The sequence below is a fragment of the Tamandua tetradactyla genome, chromosome 2, assembly GCF_023851605.1.
Source record: "Tamandua tetradactyla isolate mTamTet1 chromosome 2, mTamTet1.pri, whole genome shotgun sequence".
NCBI classification, from domain to species: Eukaryota; Metazoa; Chordata; class Mammalia; order Pilosa; family Myrmecophagidae; genus Tamandua; species Tamandua tetradactyla.
This window is the reverse complement of record NC_135328.1, coordinates 198,311,152-198,325,642: the sequence shown is the minus strand read 5'-3', so window position 1 is coordinate 198,325,642 and position 14,491 is coordinate 198,311,152. Positions and strand designations below refer to the sequence as shown.

At 44.2% G+C, this 14,491-nt stretch overlaps 1 protein-coding gene across 1 annotated transcript in view; it reads left to right on the top strand.

Moving 5' to 3' along the window:
* SMPDL3B (sphingomyelin phosphodiesterase acid like 3B) overlaps positions 1–14,491 on the top strand; it is a 33,152-nt gene that overhangs the window by 12,787 nt on the left and 5,874 nt on the right. Inside the window, exons 2-4 of the mRNA XM_077137521.1 lie at positions 2,193–2,406; positions 4,779–4,876; positions 14,118–14,261. Coding sequence (XP_076993636.1) covers positions 2,193–2,406; positions 4,779–4,876; positions 14,118–14,261 — 456 coding nt within the window. The remainder of the gene's footprint in view (positions 1–2,192; positions 2,407–4,778; positions 4,877–14,117; positions 14,262–14,491) is intronic.

Below are 14,491 nucleotides of genomic sequence, written 5' to 3'. Positions count from 1 at the left end.
TCAGGGAAGGCTTCTCTGAGGAGGTGACCTTTGGGCTGAGGCCTGAGTGAGGAGGAAGATGCAGCTGGGTGACGACCTGGGGGAGACCCTACAGGGCCTCTCTTGCAGTCAGACCTGTGGACACACATGCACAGGTCACCAGGAAGTGACCTTCTGGGAGGGGTAGAAGGAGTGTCAGTTTCATACACTTGCCAAACTGGGGCTCCAAGTTTATCTTCTAGGAAAAGACAAGCTGTCAACTGACCCTTGAGCCTGTCATCAGAGAAGTTTCTGAAATGAAGAAATGCTCATTGAATACTTTGAAGGCTGAAGTAAAATGTGGAAGTGTTCCATGTTTGTGGCTAATTGAGGAGCCGCCTCAAGTCGGGAATGTTCTCCACGTGGCCTCAGAGAAGAGGGGGACTACACCCCCAGAGAGAAGGGCCTCTTACTGCATCCCGCTTGGTCATCCTGACCTTAGGCTTAGAATCATGTGTGTCCCCCGCCTCAGTATCAATTCAGGGGCTTGGGAAAGCCCATAAACTCTTGCCCACTTACTAACTGAAATGGGCAGTTAGGTTTCTTTACTGTGCTGTAAGGTTTTGTGACTTTAGGAACATTTTCTAGTATATTAGTTTCAATACGTTTGAAGAGGCTCTCAGTTTGGGTAAAAAATAAACAGCAGGCATATTCTGTCTACTAGAGACATATCTAAAATAAAAGACACTGATTTTACCCCTTTACAAATCCCATCTGGAGCCATAAGACCTCTGCCATTTACCACGGGATCACAGGTTTATTGGCCCTTAAGCCTGTTTCCTAATCTGTAAAATGGGGATAGTGATCAATATATCCTGGGGCTGTGGCATTTGGGAGGGGTAATGATTTGCTTTATCAGTCATTTGCACCTTAGTGTAAGTTTCAGATCTTTCCCGAGGTTTACTACAGGAGAGGTGGGCAAAAGCTTAAGAGCCTCTGGGAGCAAAAAGTGTGTGTGTGTGTGTGTGTGTGTGTGGTGGGGCGGGGGTGGGGGGTGGGGGTGTTGATGGTGGTGGTAGCGAGGGAGCAAGGGGGCAGCAGCGGCCAGACTTTACCCTGAATGGCTTGGGTGTGGCTTGGGTTGACTGGCCAACCAATCCTGAAAGCGGGGCAGGAAGCGGGATTTCCCAGCCCAGGCCCAGCTTTGTGGGTGGAACTGGAGGGGGATGGGGCATGGGGCGGGCCGGGGAGAAATTGCCTGTTGGCTCTGACAGGAAATTTATGAGGAAGTGACAGCAATGATGAAGGGTGAAGAAATCCCAGTGCCTGGTCTCATCCTTGAGTTGAAACCTGTTCCATCCTCTTTCAGTAAGCAGTCACTGAAACTATTTGTGCCAGGCCCTGTGCTGGTACACGTGATACATCCACTCCATCTTGCCTGTTTCTCTGAATTCCTTTCCGTAATTACATCAAGAGATTTTGGGATTCAGGCTCACTTAATCTGGAGTCGAGTCCAGGTTTCCATCAATCACTTCAGCAGACAGGCCCAGTCCCAGCTGCTTGAGCTGCCACTCTGAATCTAGACCCACTGGCAAGTATACTCAAATGAGAAATTCGGCCTAGTCTGAAATTACGTTCCTTCTTCTCTGGTCTTGCACCCTTAGACTCTATTTCTACACATATTCCCTAGGTTTTTGCTGGGATTAATTAACAAGATCTTACACTCATTTGGGGAATAAGCTTTCTCCTCCCAGGTCAGAGTTTTGCACTTATTTCCCTGGAGCATGATAGGATCTAGCTGAGAGAGGCTCGGTGAGAAGTGACTTGCCCAAGGTCACACAGCTAGTATGTGGCTCCAGAGCCTGAGCTTTTAGACCCGATCCTGATCTGGCTTTTGCTCTAAAACAACCACTCTGCTTAGAATGCTGAACCCCTTAGCGTCCTTGAGAACCACAGAACCAGATGCCTTGAGCTGCTAATGTGGAGAAGGAAAGAGGCTCACTAAAGGTCACAGAGCAGGTCAGAGACAGAGAAAGCCTGTGCTCCTTCTGCTATGCTTGCTGCCTCCCTGGGCAGAGCAGGACCTGTGGGACCTTCCCTAAATCCTGGGTGACCAGAGGGGGCTTCTCTTACCTGTGTGAGCCTTCTCCCCACTGCCCAGGGTTTCTAGACTTCCTCTCCAGCCAGGCTTGTGGAAGGACCAGCACTCAGGGAGGGTCTCTCTTTCCCTACAGGAAAGTTCTGGCATATCTCTGACCTGCACCTTGACCCTGACTACAAGGTATCACAAGACCCCCTCCAGGTGTGCCCGTCGGCAGGCTCCCAGCCAGTACCCAACGCGGGCCCCTGGGGCGACTACCTGTGTGATTCTCCTTGGGCGCTCATCAACTCCTCCATCCACGCCATGAAGGAGATCGAGCCGGAGCCGGACTTCATTCTCTGGACTGGGTGAGAGCAGTCACCACAATTGCTGCCCGTCAGTGGGCACCGGCTGTGGGCCACGTGCCAGCCACGCTCTCTGCCCACACTGTCTCCCTGGAGCCTCCCCTTAGCCCTATTTAGAGATAAGGAACCTGAAGCTAAAAGGGATTAAGGAAGTCACCAAGCGGACCCTGGGGCCTGGGTCTGGCTGATTCCGAAGATGCCCTCAACTCCGTGTCTCCCAGGCCCTCAACTCCGTGTCTCCCAGGCTCGGCAGAACACAGCTCTCCCTGAGGCTGGGGACACAGTCAAAGCCAATGCTTGGATTTTAAGCTGAGGGCCAAGCACTGGAGCCACTCCCTGTAGGGTTGAGGACTCCAAGCCCTAGAGATGTAAACGCAGGGAGGGAAGAAGGTAGAGTGGACTGGAATGTGGTCCAGCAATGGGACCAAGTGCCCAGTGCCCCAAGGAGGGCTCTTTGGTCAGAGCTTTGCTGTGCATGGGGGCAGCTTGAAGGGTAAGTCCTCCTCTGCCGTAGAGGCTCAATTCCTGCTTCCCATCCAACGATGCTACTGCAAGCCCTTCAGCTTTCCTCAGAACCTGCCCTTCTTATCATTTGCTCTTCTCCCATTCCCTCCTTCCCTCTCTCCTCCCTCCTTCAGTGGCTTAACCATCTTGTGCTCAGCCCTGGGGGTAGACCCTGGGGATACTGAGATGAGGGAGACCCAGACTTGCCTTCAAGGAGCTCACAGTCTTGTAGGCGATCCAGACAAGCTCATTGACCGTTATGTCCCAATGAGGAAAGCAGGTCGCCCGGGAGGATGCATGAGTCTCATGGAGCACTCAACCCAGTCTGGCAGGGTTGGGAAGGGCTTCCTGCAGGCAGAGGTGAACCAGGGGAGCTGGAGAGGAAGGCTGGAGGGAGCGGTGACCTCGTGCTCCCTTTGCCAGCCTCGATGGCTGCTTCTAGGAAGAGAGTGAGCTTTAGGCCACAACCCTGGACACCAGCCCTCACCTGCTCATGAGGGGTCTTGTGAGGGAGCCTCTGAATTCTCTGAGAGTCCCCTTCTTCCAGAAATATGTAAAACTCTGAGAGATGTGCTCCCTCTGGGAAAGGTGGTCACTTTGGTAAACTTATGATCCTTTAACAGATACACGGTTTTTCTGGGAAATCTCTGGGACTTTGTGGAGGTGCATGGTATTGGATGAAATGACCTCTAGAATCCTTTATAATTCTTCTGTTTCTAAGAAATTTGGTTTCTCTGGGAGAGCTGCAGTCCCTCGAGTGATAACCTGTAGAAACTGGATGTTTCCTACCAGACAGAATAGGATGCTTCAAACTAGAAAAAGTGGAATTTTTCCCATGTCTTTGGATTTCTGTGGTGTCCCCAGACTGACCACTTTTCTTCCCTAATGAGGGTGTCAGAAGTGCAGCTGACTGGCTTCAAATCCTAGCTCCACCACTTTCTAGTTGTATACCCTTAGGCAGAATTCTGAATGTCTCTGTACCTCAGTTTCTTCATCTGTAAAATGGAGATAACAAAAGAGCCTTTGCTGTAGGGTTATTACAAGGAACAAATTAGTGGATATGAGTACCACACACAGAAAGTAGCTGGCACTGAGTAGCCCCTGGGAGCTGCTCCTAGCAGTCTTACTGTTATTAAGCTCATTAACTTCCCTGAGAGAGTGCCTGGTCCAGCAGAGACCTCGGCACCTACATTGGTGAGGCTGCAACCCATATCCAAACCCTACCCTCCACCACACTCCTCCCCATGCCCTCCTACCTTGCTAAGAAGTTCTAAGGTGGAGCCAGGACTTTAGATCAGTCAAATGGGGGATAAAATTGGGGTACTGCCCCAAAGTGGACGTGAACCCCATCTTCTGAAGCTAGCTCCAAGCTCCTCAGAAACCTAGTGGAAAGTAGAAGTATTCAGAGAAGGCTTCTCAACCCTGAGCTCCCTGGGAGCTTAAAAGATGGGGCTGGAACTCCAGAGTTTCCCTCTCCAAGTAACAGTAATAGTAATTACAACCTGGCAGCCACTATTACTACTATATATATATATATATATATATATATATATATATATACTTTCCCCCTTTTATTGAAGTCTCACGAAAACTCTATGAGTAGATACCATAATTATCCCTATTTTACAGATGAGCTAATAGAGGCCCAGAGAAGTTAAAGAACCAGCCCGGGGACCTACAGCAGGTAAATGGCAGAGCTTAGATTTGAACTTTGTCCTGGAGGTGGACTCCCAACTGCTGCTGACCATTTCCCCTCAGTGGACAGCTGAAATCTGTTCTGCTGGCTCCCTTCTCACGACAGAGCCTTCCCCTCCTTTTCTCATGCCCCTGACCAAACTGCCTGCAGGAAACTGCCCCGGGGTGTTTTGCAGGGATGACACGCCTCACGTGCCCAACGAGAGGCTGGGAGAGGCAGCTGTGCTGGGAATCGTGGAACGCCTGACCAAGCTCATCAGAGAGGTCTTTCCGGGTAAGACTCTGCCACCAGTTCCCGCACAGCATTCTCTGGTGTTGTAGCCCAGCACAACTCCAAGACCAAAGAACATGTCAGGCAGAAAATTAGCCATGAGTTTTAATTAGGGACTTACAGACAGGAGAAAATACTACCCGGTGGTGGCCGGTTGGGAAATGAAGATCAACACTCTATGCCAAAAACTAAAAAGGGCGAGTACCAGGGTGGCGGGTGGAGGGGTGGTTATAAGGTTCAGATAATCTAAAGATTTGGTACAACAGAGTTTTACCAGAGTCCTGTGAGAGTTGGCCACAAACAGTGATTAGGGCAGGGGAGTTTTAATGACTGTCTGTGCTCTGGTCACATGGGCTGCTACGGGCTTAAGGCCCCACCCTTTCCCTAAGGGAGGGGTCCTGATCCCTGGGACACCACTGCCTGGACCCCAGGAGGTGCCTGGCACAATCAGGAAACAACAGCAGCAAAATCAGGGGTAATGACCTTCATTCACTGATGATCATCTGTCAATGATGACTATCTGTCAACCAGATTGTCTCCTGGATCATTTCTTACCCTCCCGATGACACTTGAGAGGAGCCTGCGATCTCATTGGCCTGTGGATACTCACACAAGCATGTGAATGATCATGCCTGTTATATCTCACTGCCTTCAGCCTCTGCATTTAACACCAGACCCACAGCCCCCTTCTCAAGGCCTCTAGATTTATATGCAGGTGTCGTTCCTGGGTCAGTCTTACTTGGGCCTACCCACAGCCTTTGTGGTCCACTCTTGCCCCAGAGTTGGCATCCATCTCCCACAGACTATCCCAGCTGCCAGGTCCTCTGGGAGATGCTAATTTGCACCCAAGGTGCTGTTCCTCAGTACTCCCAAGGCTGGGGACCCACAAGAGAACCACACGCTGGCTGGCTCCACACTGCTCCCTGGAGGAATTGGAAAGAGGCTAGCAAGAAGAGTACTACAAACTTCTTTCTTTTAAAGTTGTGTTTTCTTGATTCGACATTCACCCAGTTACTGTAACTCTTTAATTGTTCTCTGGCGTTTTGAGGACAAATGCTTTGCTAGTTTTTGCTAGTCGTTCAAAGATTCTGAGGGGAAACGGAACTGTGGAATGTCTTACACCGCCATCTTGGTCAACCAGCCTGGTGTTAATTCTTGGAAAATATTTTTAAATAGGCTGTGCCAAGTACAAGGTCCTGGGGGGCTGAATCAGGCTCTCAGGCTGGCAGCCTATTGCTCTCCCACTTTGGGTTCTGGTACAGCTGCTCCTTCTGAAGGTCCTAGTCATGGATGGTGATAAAAGAAAGACTTTTCAACAATGTTAAATTTAGGATTTCACTGCTTTTTTGAGTGATTTACAAATCAGGCAGCATCCCATTGGAAAATTAGAAGGGAGTTCCATGGAGGGTGTGGAAAGTGGAAGGTCATACAGGGAAAACATGGAAGCAAGTGTGAGGAAATGTTCTGATTGGCTGACATTGTTTCTTTTTACATAGGAGGTTTTACAAAGTAGGGAGCAGATTTACATTGATTAGCATGGTATGCTTGTCCAATCTGATAAACTCTCTCTACTGGATTGAAACTAGTTTTATCACTAGGTGTTGCTTATCAGTGACCCTAAGGGTGCATTCCACCTTCTCTGAAAGCTCCTCTTGAAAAGGGGTTCCCTCTTAGAAACACCCAGTGCAGGCAGCCATTTTATTTTGCCTAATAGTCCCCAGGACCCAGTTAAGGAATAATGGTATTAACAATGAATTAAATCAGCAGCAGCAAGAACTATATGTAGTGAGTGTAAAGTGTAGGGCATTGCTTTAACTATTTTACATCCTTTAGTTCATTTGTCACTGTGACAATTCTAGAAAGACCCATCATTACCATCTCAGTTTTATTGGCGAGGAATGTAGCCTTGGGCCAAGTAAGTTGCTCAAGGTCACAGAGCAAGGGTGGGGACACAAATGCAGGTTTGGGTGCTGCTCTTATTCCCCACATGCTTGGAGTACCAGGACTGGTCCCAGCTCTTGTTACCATCCTGCATCTCTCCCGCAAGCAACCTACGTTTCTCCACCTCCTTTCCTCAAGGTAAATCAATTTTATGCAAAGAGATGCCTTTATGCTTCCAGCCCACCCAATTCAACCCAACCCACCCAATCCAGGCATGCTTGGGTTTGCTCGTCTTCGAGCAGAAGTCACTACTTAGGACCAAACCAGGGTACTATGCCCTCCGCCATGCAATACAATAGGTATTATTAATTTCAAAAACCTGTGGCTCAAAACTAGTCAGTGCCTATGGTGAGATGTAAACTCGGATCTAGTTTTTTTTCTACTATTGTGTTTATTTATGCTTCTTTTCATCCTTGCTATGTACCCAACTTTTTAAAAATGTAATTCCATTGCGATATGTTCATACATCATGCAGTCCATCCAAAATAAACAATCAGTAGTTCATAGTTTCATAACATAGTTGTGCATTCATCAGCATGATCATTTTTAGAACATTTGCATTACATCAGAAAAAGAAATGAAAAGATAAAAGAAAACCCAAAACTATCCCACCCCCCTAACCCCTCCCTCTTGTTTACCACTACTATTGCATTCTACCCAATTTTAAGACTTACATAGAGGTAGGTTAACTAAGACAATGTAATATTGTTAGAGATAGATAAAGATAGATACATAAATCAGTGAAACAGAACAAAACATCAGATCCAACTTTGAGCACTCTTTTTGCTGCTCCACATGGGGCTTCTGGAATAAAAATGAAATATGGATAAGAAAATACTTTAAAACTTAACATATGAATGTAAATTATAAGGTTTTATAGTTTATATAAGGTTTTATAGTTTATACTACACTGGTACATTTATTGAATTTCCCAGTATCCATGATGCCACGGACAGTAAGATGCATCATTGTTTTGTGTATCACTCAGAAAAAAATGCTGTCAATTAAAGTATAATAAAGCACTTTCTTGAGGCCTCATGAGAAAACACACCCCAATTTTAGAGATGTTAAAATGAGGATAAATTGGAAGAGATGAAACAAGGCATTATCTTATTTGATAATGATAATGCAGGTCAAGCAGAATATTCCCCATTTCATAGATAAGCTAAAGCACAGAAAGGTTAGTAACTTGTTTGAGTGGAGGAAGAGATTTTGGATCCCATGGCAAGTGCTTTTTCTGCCACGACCCACCTGTATTATTAATGAGAGTTGTTCTCAACACTGGTTCCTGCCTTTGCAGCACACAAGTCAAACAAATATGGATCCCAGTTCTAGCTCTGCCATGTTCTAGTTGGTTAATCTCCTTAAGACCCTGTTTCTTCCCGTGTAAAATGAGGGAAATCACTGTTCCTGCTCATAAGGATTATTATGAAGATTAAATAAGGTAACCCATTCACTCCTTTAATTGGTTAACAAATATTTATTGAGCATCTACTATTGCTGCTGGATTCGGCTTCCTAGGCTCTTGGCCATGCTGTGAGAAAGAATTCAAGGGCACAGCACAGAGAGTAAAGTAGGCAGAAAATGTATTGAGTATGCATGTGAGAAGGACACGTAGGTACTCTTGCAAAGAAAGAGGGGCAAGAGATGAGAGGTCTCAACACTGTGGGCCAACTGCTTTTATAGAATTTTGTTCCTTTTGTAATTTTTATTAACTGTTTTACTACCCTCCCCTTGTTCCTCCTTGGTAGATACTTGATCTTAGATGACTTACTTAGGTGGGGTCCCTGCCCCCCAAGTGCTGTTTATTGCTGTTCTTCTCAGAGATATTTTTCTCCTTAAAGCCTGACTGCTCCTTGGAATTTGACTTTTGTTCATCAGCCAGCCAGTACCCTGATTTTGACCCTGCCTCACTATGGTGAGACACTGTTCTCACTGTGCTACAGAGGACATGGAAATAAAGAACATCTAAATGAGAACAGATGAAAGCTATGCATTCAGAGCATGCTGTAGCGCGGGAGTCAGCCACCATCATTTGCATTTGGCAGAGGCTCAAAGGCAGGCAGAGGTGTGGGGAAGCTTTCTAATGGAAAAAAGGGAAGGTTTCAGGTATACTCTGGAGGCTTTTGGCATGGGGAAGCAGGAGGCAGGTTAACTATGAGTGGAGCATCCTATTTGATTGGTTAGGGGAGCATATTTGGCTTTCTCTGGTTGGCCCTAAATTGGAAACGGGGAGCTGCCAGTTATTGAGGAGCAAGATCTCCCATTTTGGGCTGGTTATTACAGGGATCGTGGTTTAACTTCCTGAACAGGTTGTTGTCAATAGTGGCCAGTTTCCTGGACTGACCGCTACAGGTGGTAGCCAGAGTCTCCTGGTCTGATTATTGCTGATAGTGGGTTGGAGTTTCCTGGTCATTGTTCATTTCTTTTTTTTAATTTTTATTGACAAACCAAAACAACATACAAACACGAACATTCTATTAAAAATTTTTTTTTATTAATAAACCAATCAACATACAACACGAACATTCTTGACGTATGAACATTCCATACTTGCTGTGCAATCATTGATTCACAATATCATCACATAGTTGTATATTCATCACCATGATCAGTTCTCAGAATATTTACATCACTTCAGAAAAAGAAATAAAAAGAAAAAAGAAAAAACTCATACATACCATACCCCTTACCCCTCCCTCTCATTGACCAGTAGTATTTCCCTCTACCCAATTTATTTTAACATCTGTCCCCCCATTATTTATTTTTAATCCATGTGTTTTACTCATCTGTCCATACCATAGACAAAAGGAGCATCAGATACAAGGTTTTCACAATCACACAGTCACATTGCGAAAGCTATATCATTACACAATCATCTTCAAGAAACATGTCTACTGGAACACAGCTCTACAGTCTCAGGCACATCCCTCTAGCCTCCCTAATACACCTTAAACTAAAAAGGGGTTATTTATATAATGCGTAAGAATAACCTCCATGACTCCCTGGGAGTCATGTCCCACATAGAGATGGGGAGGGCGGTGAGTTTGCTTGCCGTTTTCGCTGAGAGATAGCTCACATCTGAGCAACAACAGAGGTTATCTTAGGCCTAAATTTAAGTAGGCTTAGCCTATCCTTTGCGGGGATAAGTTTCATCTGAACAAACCCCAAGACTGAGGGTTTGGCCTACTGATTTTTTTTGTCCTCTCTGCTTGTGAGAATAGCAGGCCTTCTCCAAATGGGGAAGTTAAATTTTCCCTCTTTCTCACCATTCCCCCAAGGGGACTTTGCAAATACTTTTTTATTCACTGCTCAGATCACTCTGGGATTTATCAGGGTATCACTCTGGACAAACCTACAAAATCTCATGCCCTACTCAAGGTTCCATGTACTTATGGTGTTCAATTAAACTGTCTATATAAGTTGTATTAGGAGATGCACTAGTCAAAATATAAATTTTGTACCAAATAAACATTTTTTTTGCTTTAGTCTCACACATAAGTTAAAGTTTTAAAGTATGTATTACCATCTGTTTTCAACTCCCTGCAGTATTGACGTTCCTTTGTTCTTCCTCATGCAAAAACATTTTTTAATTTGTACATTTAGTTATTATCAGTGTACACTCTAGGCATTCCTAGATTATACCATCTCAGTCTATCATCTTTCCTTCTGATTTCATTTGTGCCCCCAGGCCTCCTCCCTCTATCATTCTCACATTCAGCTTCATTCAGTGTTCTAACATTACTGTATTACAGTTAGGTATTATTGTGCTATCCATTTTGGAATTTTTACAGTCAGTCCTGTTGCACAATCTGTATCCCTTCAGTTTCAATTACCCAGTATCTGCCCTATTTCTATCTCCTGATGACCTCTGTTCTTAACTGAAATTCTCCAAGTTCATTCATTAATGCTAGTTCATATGAGTGAGACTGTACAGTATTTATCCTTTTGCTTCTGGCTAATCTCACTTAGCATAATGTCCTCAAGGTCCATCCATGTTGTTACATACTTCATAACTTTATTCTGTCTTACAGCTGCATAATATTCCATCATATGTATATACCATAGCTTGTTTAGCCACTCGTCTTTTGATGGACATTTTGGCTGTTTTCATCTCTTGGCAATTGTAAATACTGCTGCTATAAACATTGGTGTGCAAATGTCCGTTTGTGTCCTTGCCCTCATGTCCTCTGAGTAGATACCTAGCAATGGTATTGCCAAATCATATAATAATTCTATACCTAGCTTCCTGAAGAACCACCAAACTGCCTTCCACAGCGGTTGTACCATTTGACATTCCCACCAACAGTGGATAAATGTGCCTCTTTTTCCATATCCTCTCCAGCACTTATCATTTTCTGTTTTATTGATAATGGCCATTCTGGTGGGTGTTAGATATCGCATTGTGGTTTTGATTTGCATTTCCCTAATACCCAGGGAAGTTGAGCATCTTTTCATGTGCCTTTTGGCCATTTGTATTTCCTCTTCTGAGAAGTGTCTATTCATGTTTTTTGCCCATTATGTAATTGGATTCTCTTTTTGTTGATGAGTTGAACAATCTCTTTATATATTCTGCATACTAGACCCTTATCTGATATATGGTTTCCAAATATTGTCTCCCACTGTGTAGAAAACACAAACATTCTTAACATACATCATAGTTTATTTCTATAACTCAGTCTCTCACTAAATACCAGGTTGTGCCTGCATGGAACTAAGGCTAATAAGAAGCTTCTAACAGTGCTTGGCACATAAAAGGTAAAAAAATGGGAGCGATTCCCTGCCTTCTCATCTGCCATTGTGATTGCAGGGATTTGGGTTTTTTCTTAAATGGATTCTTAATGGTTGCTGACATTTTACTTTAGAGAGGTCAGGTTTTTACAGCCAGAAATGATGGCTTCTGGTTCAGTGAACTATTCCTGATGGGAATCCTACGATTTCCTCTTTGGCAGAGCTCTCAATATTTCCAGATCTTGTAGGCTGTACAAGGCAAAGTGTTTGTTAGAGAAGTTCCCCAACTGAGTGTTGGAAGCTCCACCCTCCCTCCAGTGATTCAAAGTCACTTACCCCAGGATGGAATAAGCTCATATAATCCCTGTCTGGAGCTCAAGAAGAGTTTTTGTTCATTGTCAAATATTTATTGAGATTGTGAATGGTCATTTAATGAGTACCTACTATGTGCTCAACAGACAGCATTAAATAAAAGCAGGCATGAGAATTTTCATGAGGAAGAAATAAGTCAAATGGACCCTTTCCCCTTCTAGGGCTCATTCACAGGCCACATTGTTAGCGAGGCCTCCCCTGAATTTTCCCCACCCTGGTACCTCCTACAGCAAGTGGCCCTTACTTCTTCTTCTTTTTTGCTCATAGAAGCTTTATTTATTGTAACTCTAAACTGAAAACAAAACCAATGTCCATCAACAACAGAATGAATAGATAAACTGTGTGGTATTCATACATTGGAATACTTCACAGTAAAGAAAAGGAACAAGTATGGTTAATACACTGTGGACAGATATCTCCAGCATGAGGCTGAACAAAAGAATCAGACACAAAAGAGTACATACCATATAATTATTTATATAAAGTCTAAAATGGGAAACTTACTTCTGTGTGGCTTCTGGGATACTGATAATATTTGATTTACTGATCTGGGTTGGATTATATAGGAATGTTCACTTTGTGAAAATTCATTGAGCTGTCCATTTAGGAGTTATGCACTTTTTTGTAGTAGTTACACCTCAATGAAAAGTTGATCTAAAATGAAATAAAGGAATCTCACTCCATAAACTAGAGTTAATTTTAAAAAAAGAAGGCACACTGGTGGGGCTCACCAAGCTCTATAATTAGGTCGTTTCTTCCGGGGTGTGAAATTTTGCAAGCAAATGGATTTAAAAACTCAAGGTGAGTTCCCTGCATTTGTACCTCAAGCCCTGGAGGGAAAGCTAGAACTGGATAAATTGGAAATATCCCACTGGCACCTACTGACTGATGCTGCGCACTTGCCACACCTGTGGTACATGTTTGAACTGATGCCAGAGGCTCATCTCAGCTGCTGTGCCCATGGAATGTCTCCAGACTGCTCGGAGGGGCTGGACCAGATCAGAACTCCAATGAGAGGCCACAGTCTTCAGCCTGCTGCTGACCTCACTTGCAGCATTCTTTAGAGCACTCATTATTGTTTGCAAGAAATCTAAAAGGAAAGTATACATAACTGTGGTAGTCAAACATCCCATGTGTCCAGCTGCCCACTCATTTATTCATCCAACAGCTATTTGTTGAATATCTATATACACAGATATTCAATAGTGAGACTATTCTAGGCTGTAGGCAGATAATCTTAATTTTTAGAGGTGACAAAGGTTTACCTTTTAGGGACATGAGATAATGGCTATCCTCTGGAAGGAACCGGTGGGGTATGGACAAAAGGTAGACTTCTGCACCTTTCCCTTGGATGGTCTATTCCTCAATTAATTAATTAATAATTCATTAATTAATAATTAATTAATGCCCTGTGCCTGCTTCTAGAAGATTCATTTGGGGAAAAAGAAGGTAGACAAGAGGAGCCAAGAGCACAGGAAGCTTAATTTCAGCCTTCTAGGATTAGCGGTGGGTGCAGATAACAGATGCTACTGAGATTAATTATATGTAAATCAATTCTCCAAACCAGCTCTCTTCTGGGAAAGAAACTGTAGCTGAACTGGTTGCTTGCCCAACAAATGTTTCCTTCACTCATCCTTCCTCCAATGGCTCTTCCCTTTTGACAGCCCTCACATATCTAATTATTCCATGCCTGTCAATCCTACTGCACGGTAAAGCCTTGGGGACTGGGACTGGATTTCTGATTTCCAGCTTTAAATACTGGTACATCATAGATGCTCAATAAATATTTGTTGAATGCATGAATGAGTGAAATTCCCAAGGCCTCCCAGAAGTGAACTAGACCCTTTCCCTAACAGAAAGGAGGAATTAACAAGAATAAGGAATTCTAAATTACCAAGTGGCTGCTAATGCACAGAAGATTATTTAGATCTTCTAGTTTTCCCCTTCCTGCCATTTCATTAGGAAACTTTCTGCTGGGAATGGGGTTAGGGACAGGGATCAGTGAATTTATTGCTCTTCCTTCCCAAGTCTGAACAAAGTTCAGCCAGATTCTATCAATTGTGGTTTTTGCTTATCTCTGTATCTTCCTCATCTGGGCTCTCACTCATCCCATTAGCTGTGATGGCCGGTGGCCAACAGAAAATGACTAACCCCATCAAGCACATTAGCATATATTTGTTTACATTTTTCTCCTTCCTAGATACTAAAGTCTATGCTGCCTTGGGAAATCATGATTTTCACCCCAAAAACCAGTTTCCAGCAGGGAGCAACAATATCTACAATCAGGTAGCAGAAATGTGGAGACCCTGGCTCAGTAACGAATCCATCACTCTCTTTAAAGAAGGTACCAGCACCATTTGCTACCCTAAGGAGCACTTATATGCCAGGCTCTGACCTAATTTCTTCTTCACAACAACTCCGTGTCATAGGTACTGATTTTATCCCCATTTTACAGACAGACTAAGCCTTGAAGATATCGAGTCACACAGCTTAGAAGAGGCAGACTTGGGAGCAGGAGTCAGGGCAGTCTCCCAAAGTCCATGCTTTTACTCTCATGGCATTAATGACAAAACA